The sequence below is a fragment of the Pagrus pagrus genome, assembly GCF_965226575.1.
Source record: "Pagrus pagrus genome assembly, chromosome: 1".
Taxonomy (NCBI): domain Eukaryota; kingdom Metazoa; phylum Chordata; class Actinopteri; order Spariformes; family Sparidae; genus Pagrus; species Pagrus pagrus.
The window spans coordinates 2,774,220-2,791,463 of NC_140185.1; the positions used below are offsets into that span (position 1 = coordinate 2,774,220).

The following is a 17,244-nucleotide window of genomic DNA, read 5'->3' on the forward strand; positions in this document are numbered from 1 at the left end:
TATGTGATTCAAGAATGAAAATGAAAGTGCTCTCAGAGGATTAGGCTTCATGATAGGCTCATTTCAGTCACACAGAGACTGAACAAAGAACCTCTAGGCTCGGCTATATTGAACACACACAGAGCCTTTATTAATATGGTCATGCGTGATGTGGATGCATTTTTGAAAAAACAACAATAAATGGTTCAATTCAGTCAGTAATGCAACCTGCAGGGGTGGTTCTTCATATGGGCAATATGGGCAGCCGCCCAGGGCTGCATTAGTGGAGGGAAGGCATGAGCGCCTGCAAAAAAAAAGAAAGGTGAGGTTCGCCAAGGGCATCATGCAAGCTAGGACCGCCACTGGCAACCTGAAATATTATTAGTAATGTGTTATGTTACTCCGTAACCGCTAAAAGAAATATTTTAATTTAATGTATTTTTTTAACATCGAGGTGTCTGCATCCAGCTGATGCCAATGCAGCTCATTTTAGACAATGCTATAGCGCATTAATTGGGAAAAGTAAATAGGCAGTTTTACTGGAGGAACTTAAAGGAATAGTTCACTCTAGAATGAAATTCAGTCATTATCGTCCGGTGTAGTTTTTTATTCCTCAAAGTGCAGCTGGAGACCCGCGGGGGTACCGTCCTGCAGGAAAAATCCATATAATAGGTGTCAATGGTGTCCGAGACGAAAAGGTCAATAAAGCTACACAAAAACTTTACAATATTCCTCCATACTGCTCGTCCCCTGCAATCCAAGTGTCCTGAAGTGGCGACATCCAGAGTTTACTCGAAACAACGTCATTTAGTACATTTTTCTAGCCTAAACAGTCACTATACTATATTTGCCTGGAGGCACACTCCCGCGTGCAGGCGAATCTCCCCCACAGCGTTTGCACTACGGAAGCCGCGCCAGACAAGATCAAGAGAACTTGCGATAGATACACACCGGTATTTACATCCAGCTGTGAGTGTCAAAGTTTCAAATCACTAGTGCAGGCAGATCCCTCTTGTGTTTGTGTGTCGCTCGGATGAGTACTTTTAAAGTACATGGTAGTAGATTGATAAAATAAATTTTAGGTAGGTACGTAGTTAATAGATCGATAGATAGACGAAACATAATTATTTTCCTTTCCTTTTCTTTCTATTTCCTCTTCCCTCATCTTGACCATCACTGGCTGTCTCCTGTCCTCTTCTTCTCTCTCCCCCTGCCTTTCTCCTCTTTTTTCTTCATTTGACTTTTTATTCTCTTCTTCCGTTATATCATCTCCCTGCTCTGTCTTCAGCATTCGTTGCCTTTTAACTGTGTCCATGCTGTGGGAGATGGACTGTGGGTGTGTGCTGGCCACCTTTTGTCTTTTCAGCTTAATGTATATCTGGTCATTGCTTGTTCTGTAAAGTTTTTTGGATAGCGTGTTTTGTTTGAGTTAAAATAAATGAAAGCTGGCTTTGAAAAGATAATTCATATTCTAGGCTGCCATCTAGTGACAGAAGCTATGCAGATATTTGAGGTAAAAGGGGGATAAAAAAAAAATCCCTTGTCAAAGTGCCATAACACACATTGGCAGTAACACCATCTGCCCTCAGAGGGCATCCATTTCCAAATCTAAAACCATTCTAATGAGAAGCTTTTAAAGTCTGGACCTCAGGGTGCATTTTGGTGAATGGTGATGTTTGCTCTCCTTTACAGTTTAACTTGCGTGTATGTAATTGCAAGGCCGAGCAGCGGAAGCACAGGCCAGAATGTGATAAGAGCGGAAAGAAGTCTGTTATTTTAGTGTGGAGTGACCCAATCTCACAGCTTAGCTTGGATTCAGACCAATCTGTAGACTTTACCCTATTCACAAATAAAAATACCGACAGAGTACATTTGGTAGCACTTTATGTAACATTATTTTGCAACATGATCGTCAATATAAGATACATACAGTCTATAGGCACGAGTGAAAGTTCATTACTACTATCACTTTACTACTGCTGCTCCTACTAATATCTCATTTAATACTACTAAAGAAGTCAAACTACAGCTTAAAATTGCATTACATGTCTATCCATTACCTGTCATACATTGAAAATGTTTGAAAAATGTATGAAATTAGCTACATTTTCTTAAAATGAGGCTACATTATTATAATATTGGATTGTCACTACAGGTACATTAACGTGTAGGTAGCTGTTTTACCATAGTTGTTGGTCGAGTCAATGCTGATCTATAATAGTGCTCATCACATTTTGTATATAAAATATATAATCTTCCATTCTGAACTGTAGCAGAGAACAAAGTAGCATCAAAATGAAAATGATTAAAAATATGTCTACCTCTGATTTGTAGGCGACTCTGTAGGCCAAAAGCTTTTTTCACATTACTTCACAACCACTGCTACTAATTACTAGGCTATAATAATAGTAATAAGGGGGATTGCTGATAGCTGCTGCTGATGCTTTGGTTTGTCTTAATGATTCATACTTGACCTATGGAGGAATAGGCATATTTGCTGTAGCTTATGTGGTGTGTATGTAGCCTAGTGGCGTGCCAGATGGAGACATGTTCACTCCATGGAGAAGTAGCCTCCCCATATCCCCGTACAAGTTGTGTCCTGCGTTGAGAGTTTGTGCCAATCCCCATTCTCAAAAAGTAAGTGTGGCATATGTTTCCTTGCTTATCCATGAAGTAGCAACTATATACATGGTAATGACCTTGCCTAAATTCGGCATGCAAACTATTTAATGAGCAGTAATTCTAATCAAATCTAAAATTGAAATTTGTGTATTTGTCCATAGTACTTCTCCACCCCTAACGAAGTAACAATGCCAATTTCCTTAGAAAAAGTCATAAGTTTATTTATAAAGTGAGGGTGTGAGTGAATATTTAACACCAGGATGAATTGCCAGAGTTTTGAATGAGGTGCTTAAAGACACGACAGGGGCTCAAGTCTGTGCTCGTCTGGGGCCAGCAGAGAGCTATGATTCAGTTGGATGTCGTGCAGGGGTGTGTTGTGGTTTGCTTCTGGGAACTGGATTTTGGAAAGGGGGTTATCAGCAGCTGATAAGGGACACATTGAAAAGGCTGTGTTAGGATGAGACTACCTTCACATGGCCAACTGGAGGGAGCAGTAACAGAGAGCTTACACCGTATTTGACGAATCATGCTACTCTTCGTGGTCATTGTATCTCTTGCCAATATTTTTTTTTCTGTTGGAGTTGTTTGTGTGCCCCTATCAGACCAGGGGCCCCACATCACCAACGGCTGGGGACAGGTAGTTCGGCTCAGGCACCTGTACGCCGCTAGACCGGGACTGCACCTGCTGATAAGTGGAGATGGACAGATCCTGGGCTCTGCGGACCAAACCCTGCACAGTAAGTCAAGCATTTAAAAGCACAGACTCAACAGCCTGCAAATGGTGATTCTTGTCAGTAAATCACCATGATGACTGGAAATGGCTTGATGGGATTTCCATTCTGACAATCATTTGAACTGCAGGCCTGCTTGAGATCCGTCCAGTAGATCCAGGCTGTGTTGTCATCAGAGGAGCAGCAACCGCACGCTTTCTCTGCATAGAAGCCGACGGAAGACTGTACTCATCGGTAAGGATTTCAGAGACAACCTGTTGTCAATTACTTTTTGCTTCTGTTGTCTATTAATGACATGACAATAAGTGGCAAATGTTATTATCTGGCCAAAAGTAATTAATTGATTTATGTTTTCACATTTGATGTGTCAGGGCATTACTTACAGTAAATGAATTGTGAGGTAAAATGACAGAATTTTGTCTTTATAATGTAGAATGATATTTAATTAGGCTAATCCACATTGGTAAGATTATCTAATAAGTAGGTGTACAATCACAGCACAAACTTTTATTATATAGTCAAATTTGAATTTAACTGTGACTTCTAAGCTCATTTTTAACATTTTACAACTGAAGAAAATCCCAACATATTTAATGCAATTGAATCTTTTAAATAAAAACTTCACTAAAACTAAGAACATTATTTAACCAAGATTAAACACACATGTTAAATTAAAGCATTTAAGAAAAAAAATGACTATTTATTGCTGTTAAAACATAAAACATACATGAAGACCAAAATGGTCGATATAAACGTGATATACAAATTATTTATCAAATGATTTAATATCTTTGAAATTCAATGACTGAATTAATAACTTATGATTGATGTGACTTTGTCATTCCTATTGCCATTTTATTGGAGTTTAGTTTTAGATTATCATTCCCTTTGAAATAAGATGAATTTCATAGTGCCATTGTTCACTATTATACCCTTATTTCACAAACGTCACCTGTCATGACACAATTGTCACTGATTTCCGCCTCCTCACCTTTCAGCCAATCACATATTTCCAGCCAGTTGGATCAGCAACTGCCTTGTGCTCCTGTTACCCACAGAAATAAAGGAGATATACTGTTTTTGACAGAAAAGTCTTTGAAATGACAACACTGCAGAGTTCATTCTGAATTAGCTAGCTGTTCCTGAGCTGGAAAATCACCTCACAAGTCATCCTCACTAATTTTCTGGGCTTGTTGAGCCAAATAAATGGGTTAAATGGGTTGGCTGATTATAACTTTGGCATTGTTGTTGCACTAAGGGCTGGAGCCACCACACTGAGCTTTTTAGAAACCTCGGGGTGATGCCACTGAGATTACATCCACCTCTTGTGCAGTCTATGTTTTAAATCACATCAACATCTAAAAACAAATAACTACATATCCACCCTTTGAATATAATCTAACCCAATAGTGTGTCATGCAGTTCACTCCATATAAGAATATGAGATGTTTTAAAACCTAGTTTCAACATGGCTGTAGCACAGAGAGCAAAATGCCCTTTTTGTTTTTCCACTAGGTTTCCCACACTTGACAGTTCATCTGCTTTAATATCTCACTCTTCAGCAGCCACTTCAACTCCTACCAGGTCTTCAAGTTCAGCTGAATCTTTAGTGCTTTTCAGCACTTTTAGTTCAACTGATATCTCAACTTTTTTTTTACTTCATTCAGTAGATTGAGTTGCAAATTCAACTTTCAGCACTTCCACTTTAACTACCATTTCAACTGCAATTTTTTTTAGTATTACAGATATTGCATATTATAAGTAGTGTTTTGAATTCCATACATAGATAAACCACTGAAAATGTTACACCTTGACTTCTCATACAATATGAATACGAAGATAAAAAAAAAATGAATCTCACCATTAATTATTAATCTTATTTTACATTGTAAGAAATAGTTTGAATTGATCCTTTTCAAAACTTGACAATGCCACAAAAAATGCTTCTCCAAAATGGATTATACAACCAATGTTATTCAGGAACATTTCTAAGGATATCCAGAAAGATTCCTGTTGGCACTGCTGACCTAGGGTCTCCTGCTGCTTTTCATATATGTTGTTAGTCTGCTTTCATGTTCAGAAAACACTGCATGCCAGTCAGGCATTCATTCAGACAGAGGTTCATCAACCTTTGTCCGGTGTGGTGCAGGGTAGGATGTGTTTGCAAAGTGAAAAACCTGAATGAAAAGACCCAGCAGCAGCAACAACAACCTTGGCCTCTGGCTGGCTCTCTTTGGCCAAAGTAAACAGCCATCGAAGAACTTGCAGCACCACTTGCGTATTTATTTTTTTTTTATGAAAGGGGCCTTCAATGTAAAACCAGCATTCATGCAATTCACAAGGAAGCTGCAATTCTAAATTTAGGATTCATGTTGCTGTCTGAACTACTTTCTAACCTTTATGTATACCAGTAGTTAATAAACATAATTAAATAAAATTGAAGTTATTGATTAAACAAACTAAATATATTTCACAATTAATGTTTAGTCAGTGAAACGTCATAAAAAAGGTTGTTTTTTTTTAAACATCGCAATTGACCTCATCTTTGCCCTAATGTTAAAACAAAACAATGTAACCTTTGCTGAACAGCAGATGCTGTGGCCACAACAAAAGTGACAACTACATGATGACTGGAAATGCTCAAACATAATTAAGCATTGTAGCACATGTAGATTAGAGTTGTGAATTCAGTAAACTCACCTAACAATGTCTGTTTGCTAGCACTGGTCAACAGTAAGCGAGTGGCAAAACAATCGCCAGAAGAAATGTTGGCAATGTACATATCTGCAAACCACGAAATCACAGACATGTTGAAAAACATTTCCTTCTGTTGCAACTTAACATTTCTTTAGCTTCACTTGTTTTATTTTATGTTGTGACAATGCTGTGTTTACACTCTGGTTATGTTTGGACACAAAAAACAGGGTTTAGGGTTTAGCTTACCTGCTTTTAAAAACAGGCTGGAAATCTCCCCAACTTTTCATCCAAAATATTTAGTTTTGTTTCCGCAGACACGGCTGGAAAATGTTCTGATGTCTTGTTTAAAATATCCAGTGGTTTCATGCTTACAAATGTTGAACAGTGGCTCAACCAGTGGCTTCTCGCTTGTAAGCTCCCTTGCCCACCTGTCAGGCCATCACCACTCTGTTCACCCTCTGATAAGATAGCCAACTTATATACATGTAATGTGAACATGTTTGTATTATAGAAATTTTCATATGGTACAAATGGCACATACAAATTTGAATGAATCCGTATTTTGCAAAAAATAAAATGTCCTACTAGACCAAGTAGGAGGTCTGTACCAGCAAAAGCCCAAGTCCTGAGCATACTTAATAGGGGTTTAAACTACCACTTTCATTACATTACCGATATTATAAAGTCAGCCAAAATTCAATTCATGGGCCTGAGATTGATATGAGACACTATCATCTGTACATTTAAGACAGTTACAGAAGAAGCTGCCATCCCTGTCGTTCAGCTTTTGGCCAAAAAGAAAAAAAAAACACATACTGTAAGTAAATGTAAACACTTTTTTTTGCCTTACATTTTTAAAAAAGAGCAGCTACTATTGCCTCATTGAGAACAACAACTTAGCAGAGAGATTGCTGTTTCTCTGTTGACGCGTCTTTTCTGCAAAGTCCAAAATATTTACCATCCTTGTCATCATGTTTTATCACTTGCTTGTTTTATTACATAGCCTTCCTTTAATTCTATAAAAAAAAAGATTAAACCTTTTCTGAGTTATTATTTTTAGGTCATTTTTTACAAGTGCATTTTATTTATATTTTAGATTATACTGTATGTATTTGAGTAATGAATCCCCATGCAGCATTTAATATGTATGTTGAATAATATGTAAATGAAAAACAATTTTATGTGTTTATAGTATTTAAATACATATTAACTTTAGCAATTTGGCTAGAATAGAAAAAAAAAACAACTGGGGCAAGAGGAACGTCTGCTGCTAGTAGATAAGTACATTTGATAAAACATGATACTGTAGAACCACATTTACAAGTGCAGATAATGGAGCTGTATGGAAAGTCCTAGCAAACAAAATCAATATATTCCCAAACAAACATATAATTAGTCAAATGAAGTAGTACGTCACACGTGTACCTGGATCTATTTTGGTTCCTCAGTGCACTTTCCTTCTTTGTCTGGTTGGTTGCAACAAAAATGTATTTTCCACACTGCCAGGAATCACTTAAGTGTTAAATCATCACAAAATCTCAGTATTCAAAGAGCATAAACAGTTTTAAATGCAATAATCTCCCATCTTTTCCAGCACACCTACGAAAGAGATGACTGCACCTTCAGAGAGCAGATCTTGCCGGACGGGTACAACATCTATGTCTCTGACAGACACGGAGTCCTGCTTAGTCTAGGAAACCATAGACAGAGGCTACAGGGTCGAGACAGAGACTTCCCAGCTCTGGCCCAATTCCTCCCCAGGATCAGCACCCTAGATCAGGCCTTGTACCCTGGACTGGACATTCCTGACCAGCCAGGACAGAGCGGAGCCCAAACAGAGGAACCTGTGGACACAATGGACTCTTTTGGAAAGCTCTCTCAGATTATTCACAGTCCCAGCTTCCATAAGAGATGAGGCATAAGCTTTGGGAGAGCAGTAAATGAATGTGTCCAGGTGTGCTCTGCTTTGTCTGAGGACTGAAACCGAGCACTCCTCCCTGCATGCTGTAAACCAGGGCCTGACTGCATTTCTAGCCAGATTGCACCCAGTCTATGAGATTCGTCCAGCACTGTCCTCTGCAGTGAAATACAGAGGGGAGAATGACACCTGTACTGGGTTTAATGTTCCATCCTGTCGTTTTCAGTAACAGCTTTTACATTTACTGAAAAAACACCCGGAAAGACTACTTCTTTTCCTCTCATAAAAGAGCCTTCTTTACACAAGGAGGAAGATGTTTGACTTTCTGGTTTGTTTAAAGTGACAGCACCAGTAACTATAGATGATGATGATCAGCACCTAAGATACCTAAGAAACTGGTAAAAGGAAATAAATGGCATGATATTTATCATACTGCCATTTTGTTTAGAACAGACAACAACAGAACAAGCATACAGAACAAGCATATTTCCCTGCTATCCCTTGAACACAACAAGAATCTCAGGGTATAATGCCTCAGTGAAAAGAAGAAGAGAATAAGACTGCTACCTGTAGATGAGGATCAGGATGTTGGTAAAATAAACTGCATGGGATAGTAAGTCAAAAATAGGGCTAATAGGGCTTTCCACAACTGGCAAAAGTAAGTCATATTGCAGAAGTTTAGTTGTTGTATTTATTTGGTTATTTGAATGTCCAGCAGTTCCAATGTGAATATCTTTATTGAATGCACCTCCGCATTCTGTGTGTGTTGATGCTTCCTGTTACATGTAAAGCAACTGTTTGCATTAATTTGATATAAGATTTTGGAATAAAGTCATTATTATAAAACATTCCAAGCAGGGTCACTGTTTGTGATTAATGCTTGTTAACCTTTTAATGCATGGTGTCCACTACAGTAGACAGATATTTGTCCCAATCACCAGGTGGTGGATCCCCAACCCTGTCCACAATTCCAAATGATTATCTTTGTATATCTTTGCCATTTTGAGATATGACATCATAAATTCAAAATGGCAAAGTGAAGACTAGCTGCACCAAGGACCTCTGAATTGACTGTTAAATCATCCTATTTTTCTCTAATTTTTTTTACCTGTGATTCAAAATATATGTCCACTCCAGTGGAAGTTATGCACCAGATCATATATTCTGCCTGTTTTTATCTACTGTATTTAGCATATTTTGTTTAAAATGATGATATAATGTACACTTAGTTTTATTAAACAGTAATATTAAATAGTTTCAGATTTCATCTTAATAAAGTCACATTTTATCTAAATAAAGGCCCAATAGGCAGAATATACCCCTTTGGTGCGTTACCTCCACCCTTGAGTCCACTTTCCTCAAACAATAAATGACATGTTTGTGTTCCTCACATCACACCTGCATTACCATGACTGCCATGTTGGTAAAAAAAAACTCTCAGTTGAAGTCCAGCTGCTTATGACTGACTAGATATCGCATGGCCTGGATGACTCAGAACATTCACACAATGAGTGATGAGTGGTAATAAACATTTTTCATTTATTAACAGAAATTGAGTCCAATCAAATATTTTTTCTAACAATAAAATAATCACAGATGACATTTAAAAAAACACCACAGAACAGCATATAAATAGTGTGATATCCCTTTGAAAAGTGCAAGATCAATTTGGTAGCAAAAATACTTGACAAAAGCTCATGTGGCACTAGATAAAAGAACCTAGGTCTGCTGAAAGATCAGATCCCGTATAAGCCATCAATTAAATCACCTGACCCTTATACATTGCAGTAAGAAAAATGTTCAATAAAATAATAATTTCTTTATCTATAAACCAGCTTTCCCAGCGAACTGCAGAGAACAGTCATCTACCAGCATCTGTTCATAAAGAAATTTCATTGGATGTGTGTGAAAATGAAGTAGAAATACTGCACATAACAACTAAACTGGAGGAAGAGAACTAGACTGTGTTGTTGGGTGAGCAAGCCAGGTACAGATCAATGTGACACTATTAACCATCTCAATGTGAGGGGTCAGCTCATGTTTACATGTTGTGGGTACATTTGAGATATATATATATATATATATAGAGAGAGAGAGAGAGAGAGACTTTTCAGCCACAATAAAGCATTTTCTGATTGTTTTTTTAAATATTAACAATCACAGTGGAAAAGAAATGGTATAGAAAGTCCTTCTCTTTCATGTATCAACAAAAGGAGTGTGACTGAACAGGTTAGTACTCATCATACATCAGCAGTTACAAGTTTGAATGTTTGTTCTGTTGACTTTGTCACCATTGATATCTTTCCGTTTGTGTATGATAGTGTATGATATATCGATTTTACGTTGGGTCATAAAATCACTCAAGGATAAGACAAGATAAGGTTGGTTCTTAACACTGCTGTTACAGAGAATTACACAACCACTGCTGTTGTTAATGTCAACAGGAATCTACAAGCAAGATTCAGCTAGATAACTGAGCCAATGTGCAATTAAAGCATGTTCACAGTCCAGTGGTTGAGTCAGACTGAGTCAGCAAACAGGAATGTTAGCTCCACGGATAACCAAGCTAACTAGCTGCCGACGGCTATCTACAGTAAGCAGCAATTAGCAGTTAGCTTAATTTAGCAACAAATAAAACTCCTCAAATCAACTTAGTACTTATTCCCATTGTCATACACAAACTTGCTTTATAACGTTTAATGTCACCTTACTGACAAGTCCAAATTGTACCATTTTTGTTGAGGTCAAGATGACACTGATACAGAAACATTTGTCAGTGTAATAACACCCAGTGACATAATGACAAGCCCAAACCACTGTAGTTCAAGTACAATGACAGCTCATGACAGCCAATGGTAATACCAACCACACATGAAAGTTAAAATGTAATGTTTAATGTCTAATAGACTCTCTGTAAACACAGACATGATCACATCTATAGAGTGTGGTGGAGGACTTATTCCCAGTGTCCTGAGAACCATTCATTTCTGCATAGAAAACATAACATTGTTAAACAATGGAAATTAAATTAGTTGAATTATCAGTAATATATATATATATATATATATATATATATATATATATATATATATTTATATATTTATCTGTGTCACTTGGTATGCTTGTAGGACATCTGAACGCTAACAACAAATGTGATACATCAACTCATTATTTAATTACTCTGATACCTTGTTTTGTTGGCAAGGTCACAGCAGTCATCTTGACTTGTCATAGCAGGATAAGCACAGGTGAATCTAAGCCATTCTGTTGTGGCAAGTGACAATGTAATATTTACAGTTGCGTGTGTACTCGGCTGAAACAAGTGTCCAGTTAAGGTATACCACTTTTACACAAAATCACTGTGTATCTGCTGGTTTTTAAATGTGGATAAACTCCCTAAAAATAGGTGATTGACACCTCTCAGATTGCCAGGAGAGAAGTTTGTCTTTCTGTTCTGTTTTTTTTTTGTGTAATGTTCGTCATTAGTCACAAGCAGCAGATCACATTCCGTATCAGACTGTGCCCTTAGAGGCACAGAAGCCACTAAGGGGTTACTTTTTAAATATATTTACTTCAGTCTCTTTCAATCTCAGCGACATCTGAATGATGTTTGAGCACTGCTTGACAGCTCTTCATAGCATCATACCTATAAAGGGGCGAAAATCATGTTTTTCAACCCAGGTGTTGTGTTACCATCACAGCCAACCAGAGTTGGAGCTGATTAACAGCCTTGACTACCACAGAACGATTTGAAGCAGGACAAATGTGGCAATATCTGTAATCATGGTGAAGGAAAATCCTCATTGGGTGGCTGGCTTAAGTCTATTCATAAAATTGTTTTTTATTTTTAAAAACACTCTGTAAATAGTTATCTTACTCTTGTGATCAAAAACACTGATATGAGGCTGTTCTGTAAATAGTTTTCAAAAAGAGAATAAATATAGCAACTTCTGGTCAACTCATATATCAATTCAGGCTAAAATCAACATCTTGTGGTCCCAGCTTTAACCCCTGCCTGATCCGAGGATGGATACGGTTACGGATAATGTAATTGTAATAGTAATGGTAATTAGTTACATAATGTTCTATGTAAGCGTCTCAGTAAGCCATGCCAGTGAGCCAGCGTGCACAAGGCAAGTAACTGGATCTGGCAAGGTGAAATGGTATCCAGTCAACGTTATTAAAAAACTGCTGCTTTTCGTGTTATGAAATGTCAAAATGTCTGTTATGAAAAAGGTCCAATGTAACAATTATACATTCTGAATTTAGCCACAGCCATTAGCCACAGCTATAGCCAAAGTTACTGAGGCTCATCCACCGAAATATGAAAGGAAACATGATCTCTCAGAAACAAAGCTGAACCCTAACATTTTAAATCCACATTAAAGCCACGCATGTGTCTAGAAAAAGCCCTGGCAAATAAGAATAAACATGGCTGCCCCTTGGCCGAAATACAACATTTGTAATATTTCCAGCACAAGCTATCTATCTACAGTACATTCGGCTCAGTGATTTGTTGAATTTTGATTGTCTGACTTGTCATCAGACTGTTTTTCAGGTCTTTAAGGTCAAACCCAAAATTTGCTCAGACACAAGACCTGGAGAAAATTAAAGTCCCCCTGGCTCTTTTCACATTCATTGCTTAGAGTGTACATTTTCTCTGTGTTCATTGAAATATGATTGAGAATGAAAGAGGCAGGCTTATGAGTCCTGGTCCAATATTCAACATACGCAAATGTGATGTAGAAACTTGTCCACAGGATTACACAAAAACCCTGAACAGATTTCCACAAAACATTGCAAGATGGGGTGTTTTTTGTTTTTTTATAATTTTGTTAAATTCCCAGAGAATAATGCATGAATCTTGATGAGAAATTAAAAGACATATTCCGGTGGCTGGTATCTATGAGTGAGTACAATTTGATGCAGATATTGGATTTGGCCTAATTGAATTAAAGGGGACAGTTGGTCCTTGGTCCACTCTGCTGAGTGCCATTCTAGTTACTTGTTTTAATACAAAATCTATGTCAGACACATGTTACAGATTTTTATGTATGACTTAATACAAGTGTGAAGGGGATCGCTGAGTTGGACACACCCAGAACTGATGTGAACCTGAGACCTGGTTAATGTACGTGCACAAGATCTCAGAATCTTCAATATAGCGGCAAGAGGGTGTGTTGCAGCATCTCTTGTAATTCCATGAAAGGTACTGAATAGTTGCTCGTGAAGGGTGATGGAAATGGTGGACAGCAGCTGTACATGCACTTTTTTGCTCTTGGAAACCTGAGAAGAGAGTAGGTTTTTCCCCTTCCAAGTTCAGCACTCAGTTCAGACTTCCTCTGGCTAGAGAGATGAAGGTTGAGGGGTGGTGGTAATTAATGTCCAGAAACCGTCTTCATTAACAAGCTGTGTTCATCCAGGAGATGGGACTGCAGCCATGATGGTGAGGTCTGATGTCTCAGCGTGTCTTCCTGTAGTAAACAATAGTTGCCACCAACACTACTGATGCTACTATGGCTACTGTCCTCCACCGAGAAAAACCACGGATCACCCCTTCCTAGAAGGATCAAGACAGCAAAATTATTTGATTTGATCTAGTCTATTCATAAGACCATAAAGCAGGGAGACTCAACTTGCTTTGCCTGGGGACAGCTAAATCTGATATTTCACTGAATTTGATAGTTGCAACTGCTGCTTAGTTGTACATGCTTCAGTTACATTTGAAAGAGTTTATACGACATTAAACATAACTGAAACTAGGGATGGGAGGATGTATGACTGAATAGAATAGAATAGAAAAGAATAGAATTCTTTTATTGTCATTGTAAGCTCAGCTTATAATGAAATCACAGATGCATCTCAGTCGGTGCAATACAATATGACATAACATAAAAACATACGAGAACGTCACAATAATAAAATAAACAATAAAAAAATATATATTTATGTATGTAATTGTATCACTGATTGGGATAAATAGGATTATTACAAATAGCCTAGCTTGATGATACAGTCCTATATTGACTTCCTGATTTATTTTGAATTGCCACAAGGGGGCTCCGACATTTGTGCCTGCTATTGCTGCATTATGACGATGTAGTAAGCATAGCAAGGCAGTATCATAATCTGCACAGTGCACTGAAAAAGGTGCTGCCAAAACTGCCAGGGAGGAACAAAAGAGTTGCAATTTTCTCTCATCTGTTTTTGTATTACCGACATCAGCAATGTGCCACCTGTCATGTTTCAAGGCTGTTTAAACAGGTGAATATTGTTTAGCTTGCATCCATGCACATCCAATTTCCTACATATGTTTCTTAAATCAACATCCCAACAGTGTAATGTGTTAAGGGTCGTAGATATGGCTCATTGAATCAGCAATTACTTTACAAAGACAGTTTGTGAGGAGGAAAGAAAAGAGAGCAGGTGAAACAGTGCAGACAACATCCGATTATCACAGGCACATCATTGTATCACAGTAATAATAATTCATGTTAGTGACCACTGGCTGTAAATCTGCCAGGTCTGAAAGAAGTGCACAAGCACAAGAGGAGGAAGAGAGCAGGGATTGAGAGGATCAGAGTCAGTGTACAAGACAGGACGAGGAGTAACGCTAGGCTATCATGTTGTTCAGTAAATAGGAGTGTATTTACACAAAGCCTACGTTTGTGTGATTTAACATCACTTTTTATTCCTGTAGCTGAGGCTTATGAATGCCCCATACTTTGAGGATAATAACAAAAGGCCTCGTTGTCTGAATCACAGCCAGTGCTGTCAACTTTTTATTTTGCTCACGTGTCAGAAGCAGCACATTCCATTTTTACCTTTGACAATAAGATACCCAGATATACCAGTATACATTGTTTATGCTTATCAGGGCAAACTTAGTCTCACAAAGCCAGACCTATCTCCCCAGCTTTGTGTCACAGAGTCCGAGTCTGGCTGTATCAATACCAAAAGTGTATCAAAAGTGTTTGCCTGGGTCAGTTGAAAGCATGGTACACATGCGCACACAAAATATTTTTTGTCCGTTTGCAAAGTGTGCCGTAAAGTACAAATGAGGTGTGATCTGAAAATTCAAACCTGCTGGGATGAAAATCTAATATCAACTTTGGTGGGGACAGCTACATGAATTCCTGAGTTGGACACCAAAAGTAGTGCTGTAACCCTGCAGTGTTGTATTATTAAAAAGTGTGAATTTACTTGAATTTAACAACACTATCAATGATAAAATAACTTACATTCATGACAGTCTTTTATGAATAACTATTATGAAATAGCTGTTGCGCATCACACAAAAAAGGCAGCAAGGATAAAGAAAATCGGGTCATGTGGTACACATACCATCTTTCAACTTTGATCTTCCAAATGTTGTGTTTTTCACAGATATGTGTTTCGTTGCATATTCCTATCAAATGACTGCGTTTGCTTTAATATTACTGTGCAACAATCGTGTAAAGCTGCAGGACAGTTTTTTCCTTTCTGCGAGAATGATAATGCAGAGTCCGTGTTCAGCACTGCTTGCTTCAGTGTTGACATCTACCCGATGCTTGTTGTCATAATCGTTGTTCTGACATCATCAGGTAAATGTAAATTTAATCATAATCATCATTTAGTCATCAGATGACTTTAATAATAAATGTGATGTGAACAGCATTTGTTATTCGTATACAATTTGTTTTTACTTTTTACTTGATGTACTTCTGCTTTCATTCTATTCTAAAGTGTTTTTCTCGCTGTTGGTTTGTGAGCCATAACTTCCCCTCTGGTAAACACAGCAACAACATCCAATGAGCTGCAGTGTCACTTGTTGGGTTAAGGAGACAGGCCGGGTGGCAGAGCAACACCAGAGCAGCCCACCCAGCGGACAGGTGGCCTGTTTGCTCCGCCTAACAAGAGACACTCTTGGAGTGAAGAGCTGCGAAGTCCGGGAGAGAGGTCAGTGTGTTGGTGTTAAGAGGTGTTACTACAGCTCAAACACCTCCGAAATCAGATATTACCAGAGGAGGAGGAAGAGACAGGTCTTATAAGAACTCAGGTGGGACCCATAATAACGGGGATGTCTTCTTGAGCGGTACGATTGCGCCCTCTGTTGTTTAAAAAGAACAACAGATATGAAGTGTCCGTAGTGCAAAATAATATGACGGCTCCACTTCTCCTCTCCTCTCCTCTCCTCCACCTCTCCTACTGTAAAAAAAGGCTAGGTGCATATAGGGACAACACTGGGATGGTAGCACCTCCATCTCATTTTGAGCCAGGAAAAACCCTGATATTAAAGCTCTTTAAGTGTAAAATACACATTTATGTGATCAGAATTATCCTCATAACTTTGTAACTTTTGCTCCTCTTTAGTCAATAGTTGTCTGGCCTGCACAGTTCACCATCTGATCCTAGTGCACTTTGCACAGCCTATAATGCAGAGGGCATCCTGCTCTCTTATGAAAGAGTAACTAAACCCCAGAGGCTTAGCTAATGTGCCTCTACTCTGGAAATTCGAAAAATGCCTCAACATGGGCAGGGATGGCAGGGGGTAGTAAGACACGCTCATTCACTCTTTCATGCTGCCTCCTGCAGCTGCATTTGTCCCCTCCAGCCCCTCAATACCACCACACACACATAGACATACACACCATCATGTTATTAGCTAACATATTTGCTTGTTGCCACAAAACCCAGCTGGAGATGCTGCAACTTCTCGGTCCAAAACACCTAGGTGTGTTGCCACAAAACCTAGATGGAGATGCCACAACTTCCAAGTCAAAGACACCCGGTTTTGTTGCCACAAAAGAGGCTGGAGATTGTCCCAAGGTCTCCTTAAAAATATTAATTTGTTTGACACTCACACAACTGTTGAAACAAAGTTTTAAATTGCAGACAGCTTCCTGTGCTGTAACTCCACCACCATCACCTCTCCCTCTCAATATAAAAGTCTGTAATGTGAACGTGATATGACACATTATATAGGAATGTAAATATATTTGAAGTGGTTTGCAATAAACTTTTAGCATTTAATCCCAGCTATTGGGTTGTTACCATAGGCATGTTTAATTACTAATCACTTCTTCTTTGATACTGTTCTCCCACAGTCTGCCCAGAGAGGCGGCAGTTATAGCAAAATCCTGCTGCAATAGCCAGGTTTCAACCTGTAGAGGGCAATCAAAGCATATTTATAACATAATATGTAGAATTCAAATACTTTGCAGTAAATGCCAATATATGGACCTGAATAAATCAACAACATTACGAAACATGCACATTCATTGTTTTTCAGCTGAAAAAAGTGGTTTTGGGGTTTAG

At 38.3% G+C, this 17,244-nt stretch overlaps 2 protein-coding genes across 3 annotated transcripts in view; one reads left to right on the plus strand and one right to left on the minus strand.

The window, feature by feature from the left end:
- Positions 1–215: 215 nt before the first annotated feature.
- The window catches only part of LOC311259547 (apoptosis regulator BAX), a 29,793-nt gene continuing 12,764 nt past the window's right edge, over positions 216–17,244 (minus strand). Inside the window, exon 6 of one of the 2 annotated variants that reach the window (XM_084356776.1) lies at positions 216–283. In XM_084356776.1, the coding sequence (XP_084212902.1) occupies positions 260–283 (24 nt within the window). In that variant the 3' untranslated portion in view covers positions 216–259. Of the gene's footprint in view, positions 284–11,064; positions 13,508–17,244 lie in introns of those variants that run through there. The other variant, XM_084356775.1, reaches the window with a different exon arrangement.
- On the plus strand, positions 3,128–7,944 carry fgf19 (fibroblast growth factor 19; the record flags this gene model as incomplete). Its single annotated transcript, XM_084348288.1, has 3 exons — positions 3,128–3,338; positions 3,463–3,566; positions 7,624–7,944. 3 exons carry the CDS (start codon positions 3,128–3,130, stop codon positions 7,942–7,944), a joined length of 636 nt encoding a protein of 211 aa, XP_084204414.1.